Source organism: Rhopalosiphum padi, chromosome 2, assembly GCF_020882245.1.
Source record: "Rhopalosiphum padi isolate XX-2018 chromosome 2, ASM2088224v1, whole genome shotgun sequence".
In the NCBI taxonomy this organism is placed as follows: Eukaryota; Metazoa; Arthropoda; class Insecta; order Hemiptera; family Aphididae; genus Rhopalosiphum; species Rhopalosiphum padi.
Genome location: NC_083598.1, coordinates 57,717,120 through 57,735,715, shown reverse-complemented (window position 1 = coordinate 57,735,715; position 18,596 = coordinate 57,717,120). Strand labels below are relative to the sequence as shown.

At 31.7% G+C, this 18,596-nt stretch overlaps 1 protein-coding gene across 1 annotated transcript in view; it reads left to right on the top strand.

Moving 5' to 3' along the window:
- Positions 1-18,217, top strand: part of LOC132923415 (autophagy-related protein 16-1) — a 154,966-nt gene extending 136,749 nt beyond the window's left edge. The window contains exons 8-12 of the mRNA XM_060987397.1: positions 957-1,077; positions 1,640-1,819; positions 14,956-15,040; positions 17,090-17,242; positions 17,797-18,217. Coding sequence (XP_060843380.1) covers positions 957-1,077; positions 1,640-1,819; positions 14,956-15,040; positions 17,090-17,242; positions 17,797-17,890 — 633 coding nt within the window. The 3' untranslated portion in view covers positions 17,891-18,217. The remainder of the gene's footprint in view (positions 1-956; positions 1,078-1,639; positions 1,820-14,955; positions 15,041-17,089; positions 17,243-17,796) is intronic.
- Positions 18,218-18,596: the final 379 nt, after the last annotated feature.

Below are 18,596 nucleotides of genomic sequence, written 5' to 3'. Positions count from 1 at the left end.
ATTATTCACATTGTACACATATTGTCGTCGGTGGATACCTATTATAATATAGGAAATATATATATATATATATAAAGTTGTGCCGATGGAGGACGTAGGTACCTATAATAATATATTACTACAATACAGTTAGTCTGACGACGAAACGCGTGTATACGAGCCTACACATACATATTATGTATATAATATGTATACTTGTAATTTTAATAGGTATACACACAACGGTATACACATAGGTTATAGTCGCAAAAGTATATATGACGATGGTTGACGGTGCTTAATATACTATTTTCTTGGTCGTGTACTCGCGGTAGCAACTATAAAATATGCATTGTCCATTGTATACCACACGGGGTGATTATTATTATTATTATTATTATTTTATCACAGAACACTCGATGTTCCTTAATTTTAACATGAAATAACTTCAGTCTGGTCTGGTTACTTATTTATATAGTGGTTGTAAGTTCTAGCACCTCATTGCCACTATCGGTTCGTCGTATTATCACTGCGAATTAACCGGTTTTAGATTGGTATTCATGAAAAAAATAGAATAACATTCAAATTAATGGAACAAAATACGGTTAGAAACACTTTTATTAAACACACATGCTAATAGGATCTTCCGTCCCCGTGGTCTGTCTCTGATAAACGGTATGTACGACAAGTGCGTGCGGTACATACAACACACATTCACCGTTCTTACATTTCGTATCATGCGACAGCGGTTTTAATTAATATTTACATTTCTGTGGACTGAACTTCGTTGGCCTGACCCACTCTAACTACTTATTTTACTTAAATTTATGTTTTACCAAACTATCTGTATGGAATGTATGCGCATATACTATACCATAGTGATATAGTTCGCACAACCTTATTTGTTTATTATTATTAATATTATAGTTGTTGTAACGTTATAATAATACGGTGTTTATTTATTGTCGTTGTTTCAGCACACGTTGACTGGACATTGCGCCAAAGTGATGGCTGCCAAGTTCATGGGTGAACCCAACAAAGTGGTGACCGGCAGCCACGACCGCACGCTGAAGATATACGATCTACGCATCAGGGCATGTGAGTATATATAATATTATATTTATGTACGTATAGTGTATACTCATCGCGAGTCCGTCGTGCGACGATTAATAAACTGAGCCAATATATCGTACGAAATTGTATAGTATATTATAACGTGGCTTTGTGTAGTTGGTGGCGGTCCAATAAACGACGTCGATGTATAATTTATACTTTGATAGCCAACTATGCAGTAAATAGCATCGTACGATATGCATAATATATTTGTTTATTTTATACAGGGTGATTCTTTTTCGTATATCGTGAGATGTTCAATAAATTATCTAATTTTTTTTTTTTTTTTTTGAGAAGGAGAAAATGTTTTTTTACATTTGTTTACGATTAATTAGTATATTATTTTCTATAATTAAATAATAACAAATACAAATAAATGTTTTTCAAGAAATTTCCAATTGGTTTAATGTGAAAGAATCACCCTATATGTATGTGTGTAACGGTTGTGCAACGTATTGTACCAAGTATCTTCAACACGTCGCTGTTGTCGTTTTTATTATTATTAAGCTTTTTTTATTATACGCAATAATAATATTATGTTGTGTAGGCGTCGAGACCAAGTTTGCCATGTCCAGTTGCAACGACCTGGTCACATCGGAGACTGTTGGCACGACCATCATGAGCGGCCATTTTGACAAGAGGATACGATTCTGGGACACGAGGACCGAGAAGCCACATACGGAGATCGAGGTCCAAGGACGGGTCACGTCTTTGGACTTGTCCAGAGGTAAGCGTATAACCTATACATGAATACATTCATATATATATATATATATATATATATATATATTATAGTGGTTTCTTATAGTTTCTTATAATGTGTTATTATATATTACGTGGTAAAAAAAGTCACGCCTACGCAACCATTTCCGGCAAACGCGCGTGTAGTGTGCTAATAGTTCTTATAAGGGCTGGCCTGCTAACCACCGTTAACATTTCTACAGATTTAAACTGGCCACCCCGTCACCGGGAAAACGCTCGAGGTCTTGTAAGCAAAAGAGTCAGTCTTTAAACTTTGTCATATATATATAATATATATATATACGCAGTAGGCGATAGCAGCAAAAATATTACTTTCGCAACAAAAATTAAAAAACTAATAATACATAATATTTAGTTCTATGCAGCGGTCTTAACGATAATTTGGACTAGGATACGAGATAGAACATAATAGTTATACTTACCTAAACTGAGGTCGATGTGGTAACCGTGCCATGTAAATATTAAGGTTTAACCCGCTCATGGTTATAAGTTATAATATACTATTCCTAAAGGGCGTGTCGGTGATAATACATATTATGCATGGAACCGCGTGCAGTATACACGCGGTCAGATGTCATCATAATATTGTCTATGTATATATTATTAAAATATATACGCGACGTGCACGATTTTTGTCTCTTCATAACGCTACACCAAGACGAACCTATACAGCGCAATGAGGGTACCCGAGTACCGCCGCCGCATAATATAAAATGTATCGATCTCAATCGATCGCGATGTTTTGCGCTCGCGTGGTTTATCCAGAAATTACATCTGCACGCCGAGAAGGCGCGACTCTATAAATAAATATAATATTATACAGTCGACGCGCACAACTATTCCATCAGCTATATTATATACTTATAGCTTCCGAGTCATTAAAATCTACCGAGATGAATTTATCGATTTATCGCCCACCCAACCGGTGGCAATATATGTATATATTTGTATAGCACGATGGTCAACCACGTGTCTGCGTATAATGCGTGCTCAATCTTCAGGGGCGCAGCTTCAGGTTTCCAATCTATAATGTGATATGCGTGCAATAATGTATGCGTTTAGGGGTGTGGATAAATTGTATAAACAGACAGGACTTTTTCCATCGACAGCAATTTCTGTGGAAATCGCATATATACGAATGCGCGACGTCGTAAAAATAATTATCGCTCCGTCATCGGTATAAAGATAAACTATATGATTTTTAAACCATTTATTTATTCATAAACGACACGACCTTATATCGTACACGTATCGGTGGCTCATATTATAATACCTACGTATATGGATAGTCGATATGTAGTTTTTCTCCGGGGAAATTTCTAACGGACTTTAATATACAGGACCGTCGACCCGATAAAAAAAAACCATACGATCCCCAACCAACACTCTATCACTTCATTATCGATCGACGCACCCGAAAGTTACGTTAAACATAATATTACAGTTGGTATAGACGGAACATACCAAATTATATAGGCATTTGCCACCCGTAAGTATAATACTTATATATATATACATCGGTGCATTAATTGCTCTTCGATTTCGCACTATTACATTATTATCACCATGATATATGTATAGGTATTCGTTTTTACGGGGTTCTATTCAAAACTCGTTCGATGCAATTTTTTTATCAGATGATTTTGTCGATAATACCATATCCGAGTCCGGTCAACTGGTGTTGTGTACAAAACAGTTACGATCCGCTAATGTACTGTTATACCTGATACTGTGTTATGCTCATATTATAATAGATGCAAACATGCGTAATACACCGATCTGATAAAACGTTAGCTTTATAAAGTATATTATATCGTATCGATTATATATATAAAGAACTGCGGTGGTGTGTCAATTAGCATACGCATACGCGCGTCATTCCAAAACTACATTTACAGTATAAAACTGACAACATATGCAGGTAAATCGTGAAATCTGCAGTACCTATAGATACGTCGCTATACATAAAATATAATAATATAATATCAACACGGTTGAAAGTTCGATCGAGTCGGGGAGATTGTGTTAACATGCGCGTATGCGAAATTAGAACATTGGATGACACACAATATTGATTATAATATTCAGATAAGTCTTAATAAAACGTATTAGCTGTATTGTTCGTTTTGCCGTTTTAAATAAACATATCGTGTAAGTTATGTTAACAAATTATCAGTTGTACATTATCTATGCGTTTTATGATAATACTGCTACGTCATAATGATAAAGTTGTTATTCGGGACTGTATTTAACGTTGCAGTTGTTGTTGCTTTAAACACAACCAGTCTCGTTCAAATTAATATAATATTAAACTATTAAAACATTCAATTTGCATCGTTGTATATACAATTATAATATTATGTATATTATACGGCTAACGCACATATTATTATGAGCGACTAATGCTAATCGTATAATCAGCACATCGTAATTCCACGTTATTACAAGTACAATAATACACTGCAGGTTTAGCATAAACATTCTTAACATCATTACGCGGAGTAAGGAATTATGAAATACCTAAGCAAAGTAACCTAAACTGTGATCATATTAGAATTGATCAAATTTTAATTACCCATTTAATATAATTTGTAGTAATAACCGATAAGTACTATTCTCTGGCTTTTTAATATTTTCAACGTAAAACTGAAACTAAATATGCAATACTATTCTATCTTATTCTAATTTTAATCTATACTTGATATTATTTTTTTCACTATCGGATTATTTTCATAATATTTTGTTACCAGATACCGGATTTCATATTAACTGTAAATAGTTATCATCATTTATTTAAACAAAACTATAATATTATTTTATATATTATAATATAGTAACAATATTTCAAAATGTCATACTCATATAATTTTAAGTACTAATTATAACAGTATGTTTTATTTAAAAGTAATTTTAGTTGTGGTTAGACAATATATTAATATATTAGTACCTATTTAAAATCATCTTAAAATATTTGTATTAGTTTATTTACCTATATAATATCATGTTATAATGTTGTACATCCGTTCAATGATTAAAAACATTTTGAAAATATTAATTGAAAAAAATTATAACTCATATTGAACAATTATTTTATTTTTATGACGAACATTTTATCACTAAGAAAAAAAAATATTGGAAAGTTATAGTTTCCATGGAATAATATTCAAACGTCACCGACCTTAAACTCATTCATCCGCATGTAGGAAATAAAAATGCAACGCTTTATATTATACTACACATACAATACACATCAAAAACGGTACATTTTACGGATACATAAAATAGAACAATTTATTATGTACATTTATACATATTACATTATTACGGATAATGACTTAAGCTTTAGATAATTATTCATTATAAAAACAATTGGCTTATTATACAGTGTATAATGATAATATATACAAGAGCAAATTACACGTCTTACACATATACATTATATATATATATTGTCTGCCTATACATATTTATATGTATGTACATAGCATACAATATAATATATATTATATGCATGTAGAGAAATAAGCTCTCGGAAGTAATTGATCAATTATTTAAATATAAAGTACTCGCTATACCAATTGCACTCTAACATGGTGTTATAGAAAAGAAAAAACGTCTTTTTTTAGCATTTAAACACATATAATAATATAATCGACATTAATTAATACGTCGGAATGGCATTATACGCTTATGTGCATATATGCATTTATGTGTGTGTATACATGTATACATACATATAAAAGTACGGTGATACGTGTTTGTGCGTCTAGTAGGTGTACACACACACACACACACACACACACACATATATAAAGTAATAATAATAATAAATCGTAGCATTGTTGTCTGACCCGCAAACTATATAATATAAAAGATCTTCGAATATATGTAACGCGAGCGATGACTATCAATCATTCGAGTTTCATTATTAGTTGTATTATTACTATATTATTATTATTATTTTTTAAATAATCGAACTAGTTCTCCGCCTTGTATTATTTTTTATTATTATTATTATTATTAACCGCACGCGTAAATTAAAACATACCCATATTATTTTATAATGTGTACTTAATGATAATAATTTATCCGAATAAAACGTTGCAGTACGATTCGTATAATACTTTATCGGCGTCCAGCCGTCGTGGTGCGGTGCTGCATGCAGTGGGGTTGTCGGCCCTATCTATACACAGGTAGTTAGTAAAACGTCGTCGCTCGGGTATCGGCGAATTTTCATTCCATTACGATGCTGCACGTGCGTTTAATTTATCGCCGTGTTGTCGTCGGCGTTTGTCTCACCGAACTGACCTCAATATTATATTATATACATATTATTATAATATGCACTGGCAGTGTATATCTGTGACTTCGTTAAGCAAAGGTGGGTATGCGCACGCGTCTCTATATCGCCGGTGCTACAGTGCTTCGTATTGTGCTTGTACAGGTACATAATATATATCATGTTATTATAGTGGGCGGAATTCGCTTTGTGCAAATTATTCGAAAGAATAAAAATAATAATGGGTACGAAAATCCGAAACCCGTCTTACCAGATCCGCGGTGAAAATCGTGATTTCAGCTGTTATTAAAAAAAAAAATTATTATTATTCACCTGATTAATGACTTATTATATGTTTGATGTATAATATATGTTTATTATGCCGGTCGATTATTATACAAATTTCCTTATTGGACTACCACACTATTAATTTAATACGCACGTTTTAACTACTATATTTTATGTATGATGATTGCAATAGGTAGTCGTCATCCAGCCAAGCACTGCTGCATAATCATATTAATATGATAATAAACGGGGTCCCCGCGTAGTATAAAATTTACAAATATCCGGTCAAAAAGCAAAAACTCAAACATTACAAGCCGAAAAAGTAGCATGAACGATTATAAAAAATTAACGACTGTGCATATACGCGCAGTCTGTGGGTATTCATAACTGTATATAAAATATTACTCTCCGAATCGTAGTAAAAATTAATAGTCATAGAGTTTTTTCTTAATATTTTAACTGTACTGAAAATTAAATATTAAATGTCACGAAACTAATACCTTAGTTAAGTATTTAAATATGTATTTAGCTTCACCATTATGATGATGATATAATATTTAGTGATACGTTTATAGAGTGGTGTCTACCTATATACGTTCTACATACAAATCTATGTTCCTATATACCATATTTTTAGGAAATTCGGTTAAAATAATCAACTTTAATATTTAGGTATGCTTGAATATTTTCTATAATATTCCTACAGCTACAGCCACCACAAATTACCTGAGCAGATAGGTATTAAGGTGACTATAATGTCTTATGAGCTATGAATTTACGACCTTTCCTTTTTGAAATTAAATTTGTAGTATTATTAAGTTTTTATTTTATTATTTTTTTTATTTGTACATACGACATTTTTACGCTTCTCTACGCACTCTAACACCACTGATGCGACCCACCGAACGAAATATATTTAGGTATTTTTCTCCTCGTCTTCAAGACTATACACACCGGTCGTTTAATTTACGTATTTACTGTCAGCTAATTCTATTTGACCTTATAATGTAGTATTTTATCGGTTGTAATTTCTAATAGAAATGCTGCATTGCATGTATATAATATGTAATATTATGTATACATGTAAAGTAGACATGAAGTCCAACGTAATTACGGCTGGTCGCGGATGAAAAGCAGATTTTTAATGAATACAATATAATCCTGTAATGCATTTGGATTGGATGGAAACAAAACCCGAGCCGTTGTCGAGAGGAAACGCTCTGGCTTGCATTCTATTAAACCGTAAATTATTTGTACGGGTGGACGACAGTTTACCGTTGCTCAGTTTTTTCTCCCGCTTTCCCGTGCACGCTAACGATTTGGGAAATTTTAATCTTGTTAATAATTTAATAACAATATCAACCATTTGAATCGAAATCTGAAAAAAATCACGTGGATATTATAATGACAAGGTTCGACGTTGCCCGTATTGTGATTTATGACGTGTCCATTATTGCCGTTGGCTCGAACGCGACCGCGTGTTATCTATGTATATGTGTATATGGCAATACATTATGTATAGGTAATACAAATATATCAGACTAGACTTGACTGAAAAGTATTACGAATATATAATTTAATTATTATTATTGCGTTTTTCACTCATAAATATTAAATAGATTATAATAAGCGCGCTCGTTCGACACGGCCTATTATCGCATAATGATAATCCTAAAAACAATAAATTCACGGACGATGTTGTTCTTACGATCATTGTGGATTTTGAGAAACTCGTTTAACCGATAGAGCATCTTTTGATTTTTATGTATAATATTATAATGTATTATAGTCGGAACGAAGGATGGAAAAAACTGTATTTTGATTCATATTTCTCCGTATGATATGTAAAAAGGCCTCCATTAATATTTATCAAAACCGATCGATAAGCTTGCAGAACGATATACATTTTTACATAATATCGGTTTGATGGTAGGATGATTGTAAATATTTACACAAAGTCTGGACGGTTTGAGAATTGCTCCTTTTTTATGCAAGTACACATTACACTAAAGCAGTGTCCGGCATACGCTAACGTTCGTCTGCAATAATACATCCCCGTTTTCCCTGTCCTGCATCATCTACCTGCACCCAGTGGTTCACATAATATGTTGTTATGTATTCGAAAAATCACGCCTTCGCGCAGTCGCGTTATGTTAGGATAGTCGACGTCTAAGCAACTACAGCCGATCTCGCGTTGTTAATTAATTGTACATACCTGTCCGCGAATCGCGACTTCAGTGTTCGTTTTTTTTTTTTATATATATATATAATACTGCAGTCGTTATTGCAGCGTCTCAGTGGGATAATTATTATGAACACGCGTGATATATCTATATAATATGTGTGGCTGCGTTCTAGGGATGTGTGCGTTTATATATGCATATATGTATATAGATAGATAGGCGTATATAATATACTGGCCATCGCGCACGACTATTTAATATAACAAGCGGCGGCACGTATAATAATAATATAACACTCTCGTTAGGGCGCGAACTCGCATAATAATATGTGCGCGTACGGAAAGCCGTTTCATTATATTATATTATATTACGTGTAGAATGGCACAAATCCGGTGCCGCCCGGCGACACGACGGAGGTTAGACCTTTTAGCGTTTTATATGTAAAACGAAAACGCGCATATGGATACGCGGGCACCGGCGGCGGCTGCCGTGTAGGCAATACATTATTATAAACGCGTTATCGTGTCGGCCGGATCTGCGCGGATGATATGCAGCGACTATATAATATATATATACATATAAATCCGTGTATTGGTATACAATACGAGCGAGCGAAAAATAAACTGCAGTAAGCGTCAGGTCAGTATCATAATAATAATGTATAGAAGTGCGAACAGTAGTGATTCACGCCGCCGTACGGTCGGTGTTTGTCGTATAATAATAATAATAATATGATGATGATTATACGTGTCGCCCGTAATGGCCTATGAAAAAAAAATACTTAATAATAATAAATAAATAACGAATAACCGAAGACCACCGAAGTACACACGTCCAATATATTATAATGATATTTATATGCGCAGTATAATATACACGAGTATAATAATATTATAATAGCACATTATATTCGTCGTTTAAGTGTACCTATATATGCGCGTATAAGTCGTATATTAAATAATGCAGTGCGGGCAACGTCAATACGCGCCTCGATGACGCGTGTCGTTAATATATATTATATGGTTTTTTGTTTTTACGACGTGTCTTGTAACGGTTTAACGGCCGAACGCTGTCTGCGTGTACACCCGCCGTGATCCCGTCGGCGCGTATAATATTGTACTTTATCATATGACTTTCAACCCTCGTCGTACACTGCGCCTAGAAAATAATTTGTTCGATCTCCTCGGGGTTCACTCGACTCGTTCTCGCCCGTGTACATAAAAAAATGTACGCGTTATAATAATTACCAATATTATTACTACTACTATTATTATTATTATTATTATTATTATAATTATTACTATAGTATTGCCCTGACGCGTTACGCGTTTACGACTCCCGTAATCCGGTCGTGTGAAAATCGTAAAAAATTGACGATCGATCCGATTTAATACAAACATAATATTACCTACGGAGCGTTACATAAATATACGTAAAAGTGTACCTACGTGACTGGACATCGCGGCGATATTGCAGACTTTTAGTCATGGATACTGCTGTACATATGCACAACACCTATTACAGTATAATAATACTAATGTCTGGTAAACGTACGATTTGTCACTGGACAATGATCCCTGCAAAAAAATGAACGAATTATTATGCGGACAATTTTCGCGCGTTATAATTTTTTCCACGAACAATTGATCTCCATTTTTTTTTTTTTTTTTTTCATATGATTTGATAAGTAATTTAAAAATAATAATAATATGAATAATTTAAGAATACATCTATAACAGAATATTTTTGAAACACAAATAAATATAAAAAAAGATGAAGAATTGAAGTTTTTACCTTTTTATATGCACGTCAACCTGTTCCCAGAACAATACAATCTATAATATTTACTAAGGGATGTATTGATTAAAATAATAAGTTATTAAGTTTAACCTACATTTTAGAATTTTCATTTGGATTCTAAGCCGGTCGATAAATGTTGTAACATGAAGAGGGGACGTTAAAATATGATGGTTTTATACATAATGATGAGTGTTCTTTTGTGTCTTTATACCTACACCTCGATAAGTTTCAAATTTAATGATTGTTTCAAATAAAAAATTGGATTTATTTTGTACTTCAAACAGGTCAAATTAAAAATTACCAGTGTTTTTCATATTAATCAGGGCAATTTTTTTTTTTTATCTAACTCGTAAACTAAAATTGTATATACTCGTATATGGGTACTGACAATTTTCAAAAGTATTTATATGGTTATCTTCTATAGATAATACAATTTTCAAAATATTTTAACACTATGAGTTATTCATAGGTATTTAAAATTGTTTTTTGTTTAAATAACTGTCGATAAAAAATTATTTTCTGCTTAAAAATATTTAAAATACATAGATATAGATAATTTAATTTTTTTATAAGCATTATTAAAGTTCAAACTTTGACAAAATTCCTTTAAATCGTGAAAATATATAAATTATGTTGCAGTTGAAATTGTTATACAGAATTCCTCATAACTAGTTCGTACTGAAACCAAAAAAAATCAAAAAAGATATAAGCACAACATTATTTTATTAACATTTTAAATTAAAATTTAGTCGAAATCAAATATTTAAACTATATAAATAACGATATACATTAATATAAAATATTAATTAGTTCATAAACATTATTTGGGGGGTATATAACTTTTACGTATAATATTATAATTCACACACACATTGATATTTTTAAATGTAATATTATTGTACAAAAATTATTTCAACATATCTTATTACTAATACTAAAATTAATTAATATATGAAATACGTATACTTAGTGATATCGGCTGATAACTTGTCTCTGTTCAAAATCGTTTTTTAGGTATATAAAATAATATATTAATTAATTTAAATTTAACACAGTAGGTCCAAGTGACCTACTCAACACTTACAGTAAAGCAGTGTGATATACTTCCCACCTTTGTTTAATTATTTTTATTAATATAATGTAGATTATGGTATATTTAAAAACAATTCACTGAAAATAGTTATTAGAATCATAAATTCGTACCTTATAGCTTATCCTATTTTAAAATATACTTCAACAGCTGAAACACCGTGTTAATGACACTCAATGATAGCACTATACAGTCTTTTAAAATTAAGTTTTTTTTTTTTTTTATGTAGTCATTATGTTGTTGTAAAAATTATTTTCAATATGTATCAATAGAAAAACAATAGGACGGGGGACCAATTGTCCGCGTATACGACTATTACGGTGGTCAATTGTTCGCATACGACGATTTTTCGCGGGACCAATTGTCCTATATCCAATATCTATCGACGTTTTTTTCGTTTCACCGGAATAGTTTTTGAAATACTCCCAATTTATATGGTGGCACTGTGCTGGCTCGTGATTTCTGTGACGATAATCATTTGGTCTGGTTTCATCTGATTTGATAGTTTTCTATATAGTAAAGCCCTATTGATGACGTTTGCATTTCGTGATTTTTCATAATATTTTATGAAAATTTAAAAATGTTCGCGTTACAATAATACATACAATTACGTGTATATATCACGTAATATTCACGTTCAACTGTTAACTACACGGATGTTTTAATTAGCGATACGTTAAAAACCGCAAGTTCTCATCGGTGCACTATATAATTAACGTGACGATTAATATAGGTGCTTAATTGGGTGAGTTTTTGTCTCGATTTTTCATTACCTACGACAAAATCGACATAGCATACGCGTTTTTAACGGGCACTGAACACTATATTATAATTATTATTATTATAATCGTCGCCGCGTTAATACTTTATACTTTATTATATAGGTACAGTATATATGTATATAATAACATACGTTCGCACTGTTAAAATAAGAGTACCTATACCTAACGTTTATTATAGATGGACACTTTATTCTGCACGTAGTACGTTATTATTTACGATTTAATAGTTATTATACACGTCCTGCAGTTAATTACAAATCGTAAACATTGGTATACGAGTGATTTCTCATAGAACATTTCTTCAGTTTATTACATCCGTATACCTTTATATAATAGACGCTGCTACTATAGTGGTACAATAATATTATACGTGGTCGCCCAACACTGGTCACATAATATCGTATAGAAGAATCGAACTTGGACAGAAACATAACTGTACTTGCAGAGTGTCGGTTAAAATATTATAATAGTTTGTCTCGTACTCCCACGCGAGGATTCCATCAGCCACAGCGCTGTATACTACTGCGAGCGTTTCCGACGATTGACGCCGCGAGATCCCAGATCATGTATATTACTTTAATGATATGATATTCACGTCGACTTCGTCACCGTATAGTGTGCGTTTCCGCGCGAACATACCTATAAAATTGTTATCGTCAACTGCGCGCCACGCGATTTACACACACTGCGAGACGATATTATCATTAGATTAGATGTATTACGCGCAGTGTCCCGGAAGAATACCGCCGAGTCAGTCGGTCGGATGGACCGCATTTTTAACGTATGATGCATAATCCACTGCAGACGGGAATAATATTTAATAATTATTATAAATATATATATAAAGGTTAGCGAACGCCACCTATTCGGGACCACATGTCATGACACATAATATATAATGTTTGCGAACGGCCGAAAACTAGTTTTGGTGACCTCCGTCCTCGTTGCTTACATATTTGTCGTGCACAGTCGAAACAGAACAAAATACTAACAATCGCAGTAATATTAAGTATGTATATTATTAACCCGCAGCCGTGCTGGTGAAGATGATTCGAATTGACTAGGATGGTCGTCGCAGGTACACATATACGTGAATAGATTTGAGCACTCTATCGGGCGTATAGAATTCCGCAAATTTCGACCGGCTCGAAACATTATCCTTGTAGGCATATACGTATTTATACGTTATGTGCACCATAATAACATAATATATAATGTGGTTTTGCTCGCGTTTATCGTTCGTCCTGATTCCGAATGGTATATAGTCTTATGATTTTGTAATATTATAGTGTACGATTGTGATTCATCAAGTATGAATATATATATATATATATATATTTAAAATAGGTAATAATTATTGAATTTTTCCCGTCTACAGTGGATTATGCATCATATGTGAGTAATGCGGTCCATCCGACCGACTGACTCCGCGGTATTCTTCCGGGATAGGTCTAATTTCTGTAATAATCAATGCATTTAAATTCGATCTATTAAAACCGTTCAGTATAGTTAAGGTATAAGGAACATATTTCTAAGTAAATTTGTATTTATAGATTTGTATGCAACTTGCAGATGTCCTTTTGAGTTTTGGTGCAACAACAATTTGATACACCTAAATTAAAATCCAAACGAATGTCTTCTAAGTTATTAAATTATATTGACCTACTATTGATAATATTGGTTTTTAGATCGTATAGTATATTTCTTATATAGTTAAACCGTAATTATTATGGAATATTATTTTTAGTATACTTATATTCATACCTACATACGGTGTAATAATTCAAAAACTGCTAAACAATTCCTTAAACATCATAAAAAAATGTAAGTTTTATTTCATAATATGTAGTATTATATAATTTCCAAAACCCAGAATTTTATAAATTCATTATTAAATGAAAAATGGGAGCGTGACTGGTAAAACACTAGGTGTATACATTTTTCTTAGCGAAAACCAGTCCGCTAAAGGGTATTATAATAATAGGCGTACCGTCTAAAAACGACTTACGCGATCTTTTCGATTGTCTAATGACCGCGTGTTATATTGTTTTATTACGCGTGCGGTACTGGTCAATAAAAAAAAAAAAACATGCCTAAATAATGCCTATAATGCATGCAACTCGCGGTAAACGAACGCGCGACCGTTTAACCTAAATCGGATATTACACGATACATCTCCCCGAGAGTCACACATGCACCGTTGCAACGCATAAACACGTATATTGTACCTATACCGATAGGGTACGATAAATAATTATACGTTTGAACAAGTATAAACACAAGTGCAACGCGGCGTTTGGCGATCGCGTTAGATTTTAATTGGCCGCACATACCCGTCTGGATGAGGTATATTCGGCGTGAACAATATATTAGAATAGTTCGCGCCGAACATAGCATATAATATATAGTATTATAGTATAGCGCCCACCGCCGCCGGCGAGTCGTGTCTCGAGAGTCGACGGCGATCGACGGTAATATAATATAATAATATATATATACTATATTGATAATAACAATAATAATTCGACTCCTATACGGTCCGCCGACCGTGCGTCTGTGGGTTTAGCGGGCTGAAATGGACCGCGGCGGCTTGTGTACATTGGCGTTTATGCGAATAACGATATTGTTATTTGCACAAGTCGACGAACAATAATTATATCGATTACGGTTGTGTTTCAGATTGTAATTACCTATTGAGCTGTGTCCGGGACGACACCCTGCGGCTGGTCGATCTCAGGACGAACAAAATAATCAACACATTCGAGCAAGTCATATTTATTTAATTTTTTTTTTCTACTTACTATTATTGTTGTTATTATTTTTATTATTATTATTATTATTACCATTATCATTATTAACTCAAATCCATTTGCCGAGGAGGAGATCGGAAAGCCAAATTATACGGGAGTCGCGTGAATAAAAATAACTCGTAACGAGATAAAACGGTTTTATACGGCTCTTTCTATATATATATATATTTTGTTATTTTGCATAACGTATACGTTCACTGCATCACTCGCAATTGTTTTGTATATATGTACGTAAGTACACTTCTATATAGATAAGGTTTATTATTTTTTTTTTTTTATGTATATAAATATATATACATTTTTTTAGCACGCGCCCCGTAACGTTTAGTTAGATCTTTTTGTGTTCCGAAACTTTATTTCCGACAACGATTGTACAATAGCTGGTTGGCTTCACGCCTCATAGTTTGGAGTACAATTTCGTTTCCTTTTGTTGCAATTTTTTTCACTCCCTGTTAACTTTCCGTGATATAATTCAGACGTTTTTAATTTATTTCAAGTTTGCTTTTTTTTTTAAAAAAAAAAAAAAGAAAGTTTTTCCAATCTCTTAGGTTTAAATTTATCAGTATTGAACAAATAGCCAATGTGCGTAGTAAAGTTAAATTTAAAAGCTTTCTATATAATTAGGGAGTGTGGGTGGGAAAAGTATCTCGAAAAGACTCAAGGTTCTCGTTATAAATATCGTCTTTTGTTCTTTTCGTAGATTTTTTAGTAATACTAATAATAAAACAAGTAAAACAAAAAGAACGTATAAAATAAAACTATAAAATAAATGTATATAAATAACCCCATGGCACCTGTTATATTATTTTTGCACACAAAATAGACGATATATTCACTTAAAATAACAAATTGTATGTTCCGTTATTATAATAGTTTTGCTATTAAAATTTAACAATATATATATATATATGTATGTATGTTGAATGAGCACATGATATTCTTATAATAAGCTTATGATTTTACATGGACGTTTACGAAAAAGTAAAAACCGTTATACGTAGGCATAAAATCAAATCATGTTTAAATCACTGGACGTGCGGTTAATATTATTTAATTTCAAACCATCTACTTATATCATATTACTGAATACTGTTATTATGATTTTACCAGAGTTCGGAAATTAATTTTTTAAACAAATATTGCGGAAGGTTTTTTTTTTTTAAATTCATTGTGATTCTTTAGTATTAGTCAAAAAGTTGAACGATTTACATGGACAATTACGTTTTTATGGAGAATGATTTAAATTAATATATTAAACCATAATATTTATTATACTAGTCTATAAGTGTACCTGTATACCTGTTATTATTGTCCATTAATTTTATATTTATAGTCCTTTTTCGATGATTTGAATTTAAGACACAAAATAATAATACACCAAAATTAATTTTCAACGATAAATTACATCGATGACGTATATACACATAATATAATAGTATTATAGAGATGGTATTTTAATATACTTTTATCACCATTTTTTGAAAATCGTTTAATCGTAAAATCATAATATTATTATAATCATTTTATCCCACACACGTCATAGACCACCAAAGACTGAGACGGAAAAACCAGAGACATCTTTGGTTTTACGACTAAATGATTGGTAATATATTGAAATCTACAACTGCTATATAATTTTGTTTTAAACAACATACTTATATTTTGATTATTTAAAAGCTCTTTTAATTCATTTCATATTTTTAGAATTTTTTTTTTATGTTATATTATTGTCTACAATCGTGTAATATTTAAATATGTTTTTTTCTTTGTTTTAATAATTATTTATATAGAATTTATATTCAATGATAACTATAATATTTAAAATATTTTTTTCTGGTAAATAAAATTGGTAGGTAGTAGATACCCATATAACAATATATACCAAAATCTGATTTGTGCTTGATAAAATATTGTGTTGCACAACAATTAAATAAATAAAGTTATTGTGAATAATAGCGTAAAATAGATATTCTCATATTGTTTTTTACTATATGTCCAAACAGGGCTGACGGATTTAAAGTGGGTTGTGATTGGACAAGAGCTGTGTTCAATTTAGAATATGATCATGTGGCCGTTGGATCCTCTGAAGGTTCGGTGTTCATATGGGCCGTGTCAAATCCCGAAAAACCACTTGTAGTATTGAAGAACGAACACAGGTACGTATTATATTACACGAGCTGTAAAATATTATTATACATAAATATTACACATTTATAATATCAATGGCATGACTTTACCATTTTTAATAATATTAATTTAATATTAATCTTGTTCGATACAATTTTTGGTTGGTACTAATGTGTTTATATGGTTGTTCCCTCCAATAGTCAGAAGGTTTGAACTTACTATAAAAAAAAATCGGTTCATTCCAATTGTTAGAGTCGATAGGGAAATCCTTTAAAACTACAACTTGCAGTGACTCACTAGAAAATAATAAATATTTATCCAATCTTATTTTACCATTACACCTTTTTAGTGGTATTATAATATTGTTAAAAAATATTGACAAAATATATTTTTATTGTATTATTATATTTTAAGTGCATACTTAATAAACATGATATTTATACACTCTTAAACTCAAACGATCGACAATCATGTTAAAAAAAAATGGTCTTGTAAAGTTTACGTTAATTAATTTTAATTTTGTATTTATATATATATATTTAAAAAATACGAAATAATTAAACTGTTGTTTTCGTCTACACAGCGCACCGGTGACAGCCGTGTCTTGGCATCAGTTTACCAACAACGTGGCCAGCGTAGATCGATCCAGGAGGGCAGTGGTCTGGGCAGACGTTTGACACACGCTGTGGATCCGGTGGTTTGTTTTTTCTTATTACTGTTCACAGTATACTGTTGCAACGTATCGCGTGTATTTTCCTTATTTTTTTTTTAATATATTTACCATTTAAAAAAATTAAAAAGAAAAAAAATTGATATATGTATATTTTTTATTCTATGCATACATATTATAATAATTATATTGTTGTCGTGCGTGTGTGCTTGTGTGTACAATATATATATTATACATATATATATATTATTATTTTTAGACTCATTTGATGATGTGAGATTATTTTATATATTTCATGTATTATGTGTTTTGAATAATAAAATGTTCCAATTCATTTTTCTTCTCTTTGACATCTCATCCAGATTTTCTCAACAATATATACTATTTAGTATCTGAAATGCCTCAATGAATAAAATGTTTTATCAAACACATATACATTATCAAGTACACTATTACTAAAATATTTGAGGAATATCGATCCTGATATCCTTGTTGTAAGACAATAAAAAGTAAAAATCTTAAAAACACAATTATAAAACTATTTCGAGTATTTAAATAATGAATAATCTAAGTGTCTAAAGGTTGCAATGATCGCGTAAGACATGTATTTTTAATTTTCCGATTTCATATTTCGGCCGCCACTGTCTAAGGTACCTAAGATTAAGAAAAACCAAGTTATACTGAATATTGTATTTCAAGCTTAACTAATATTG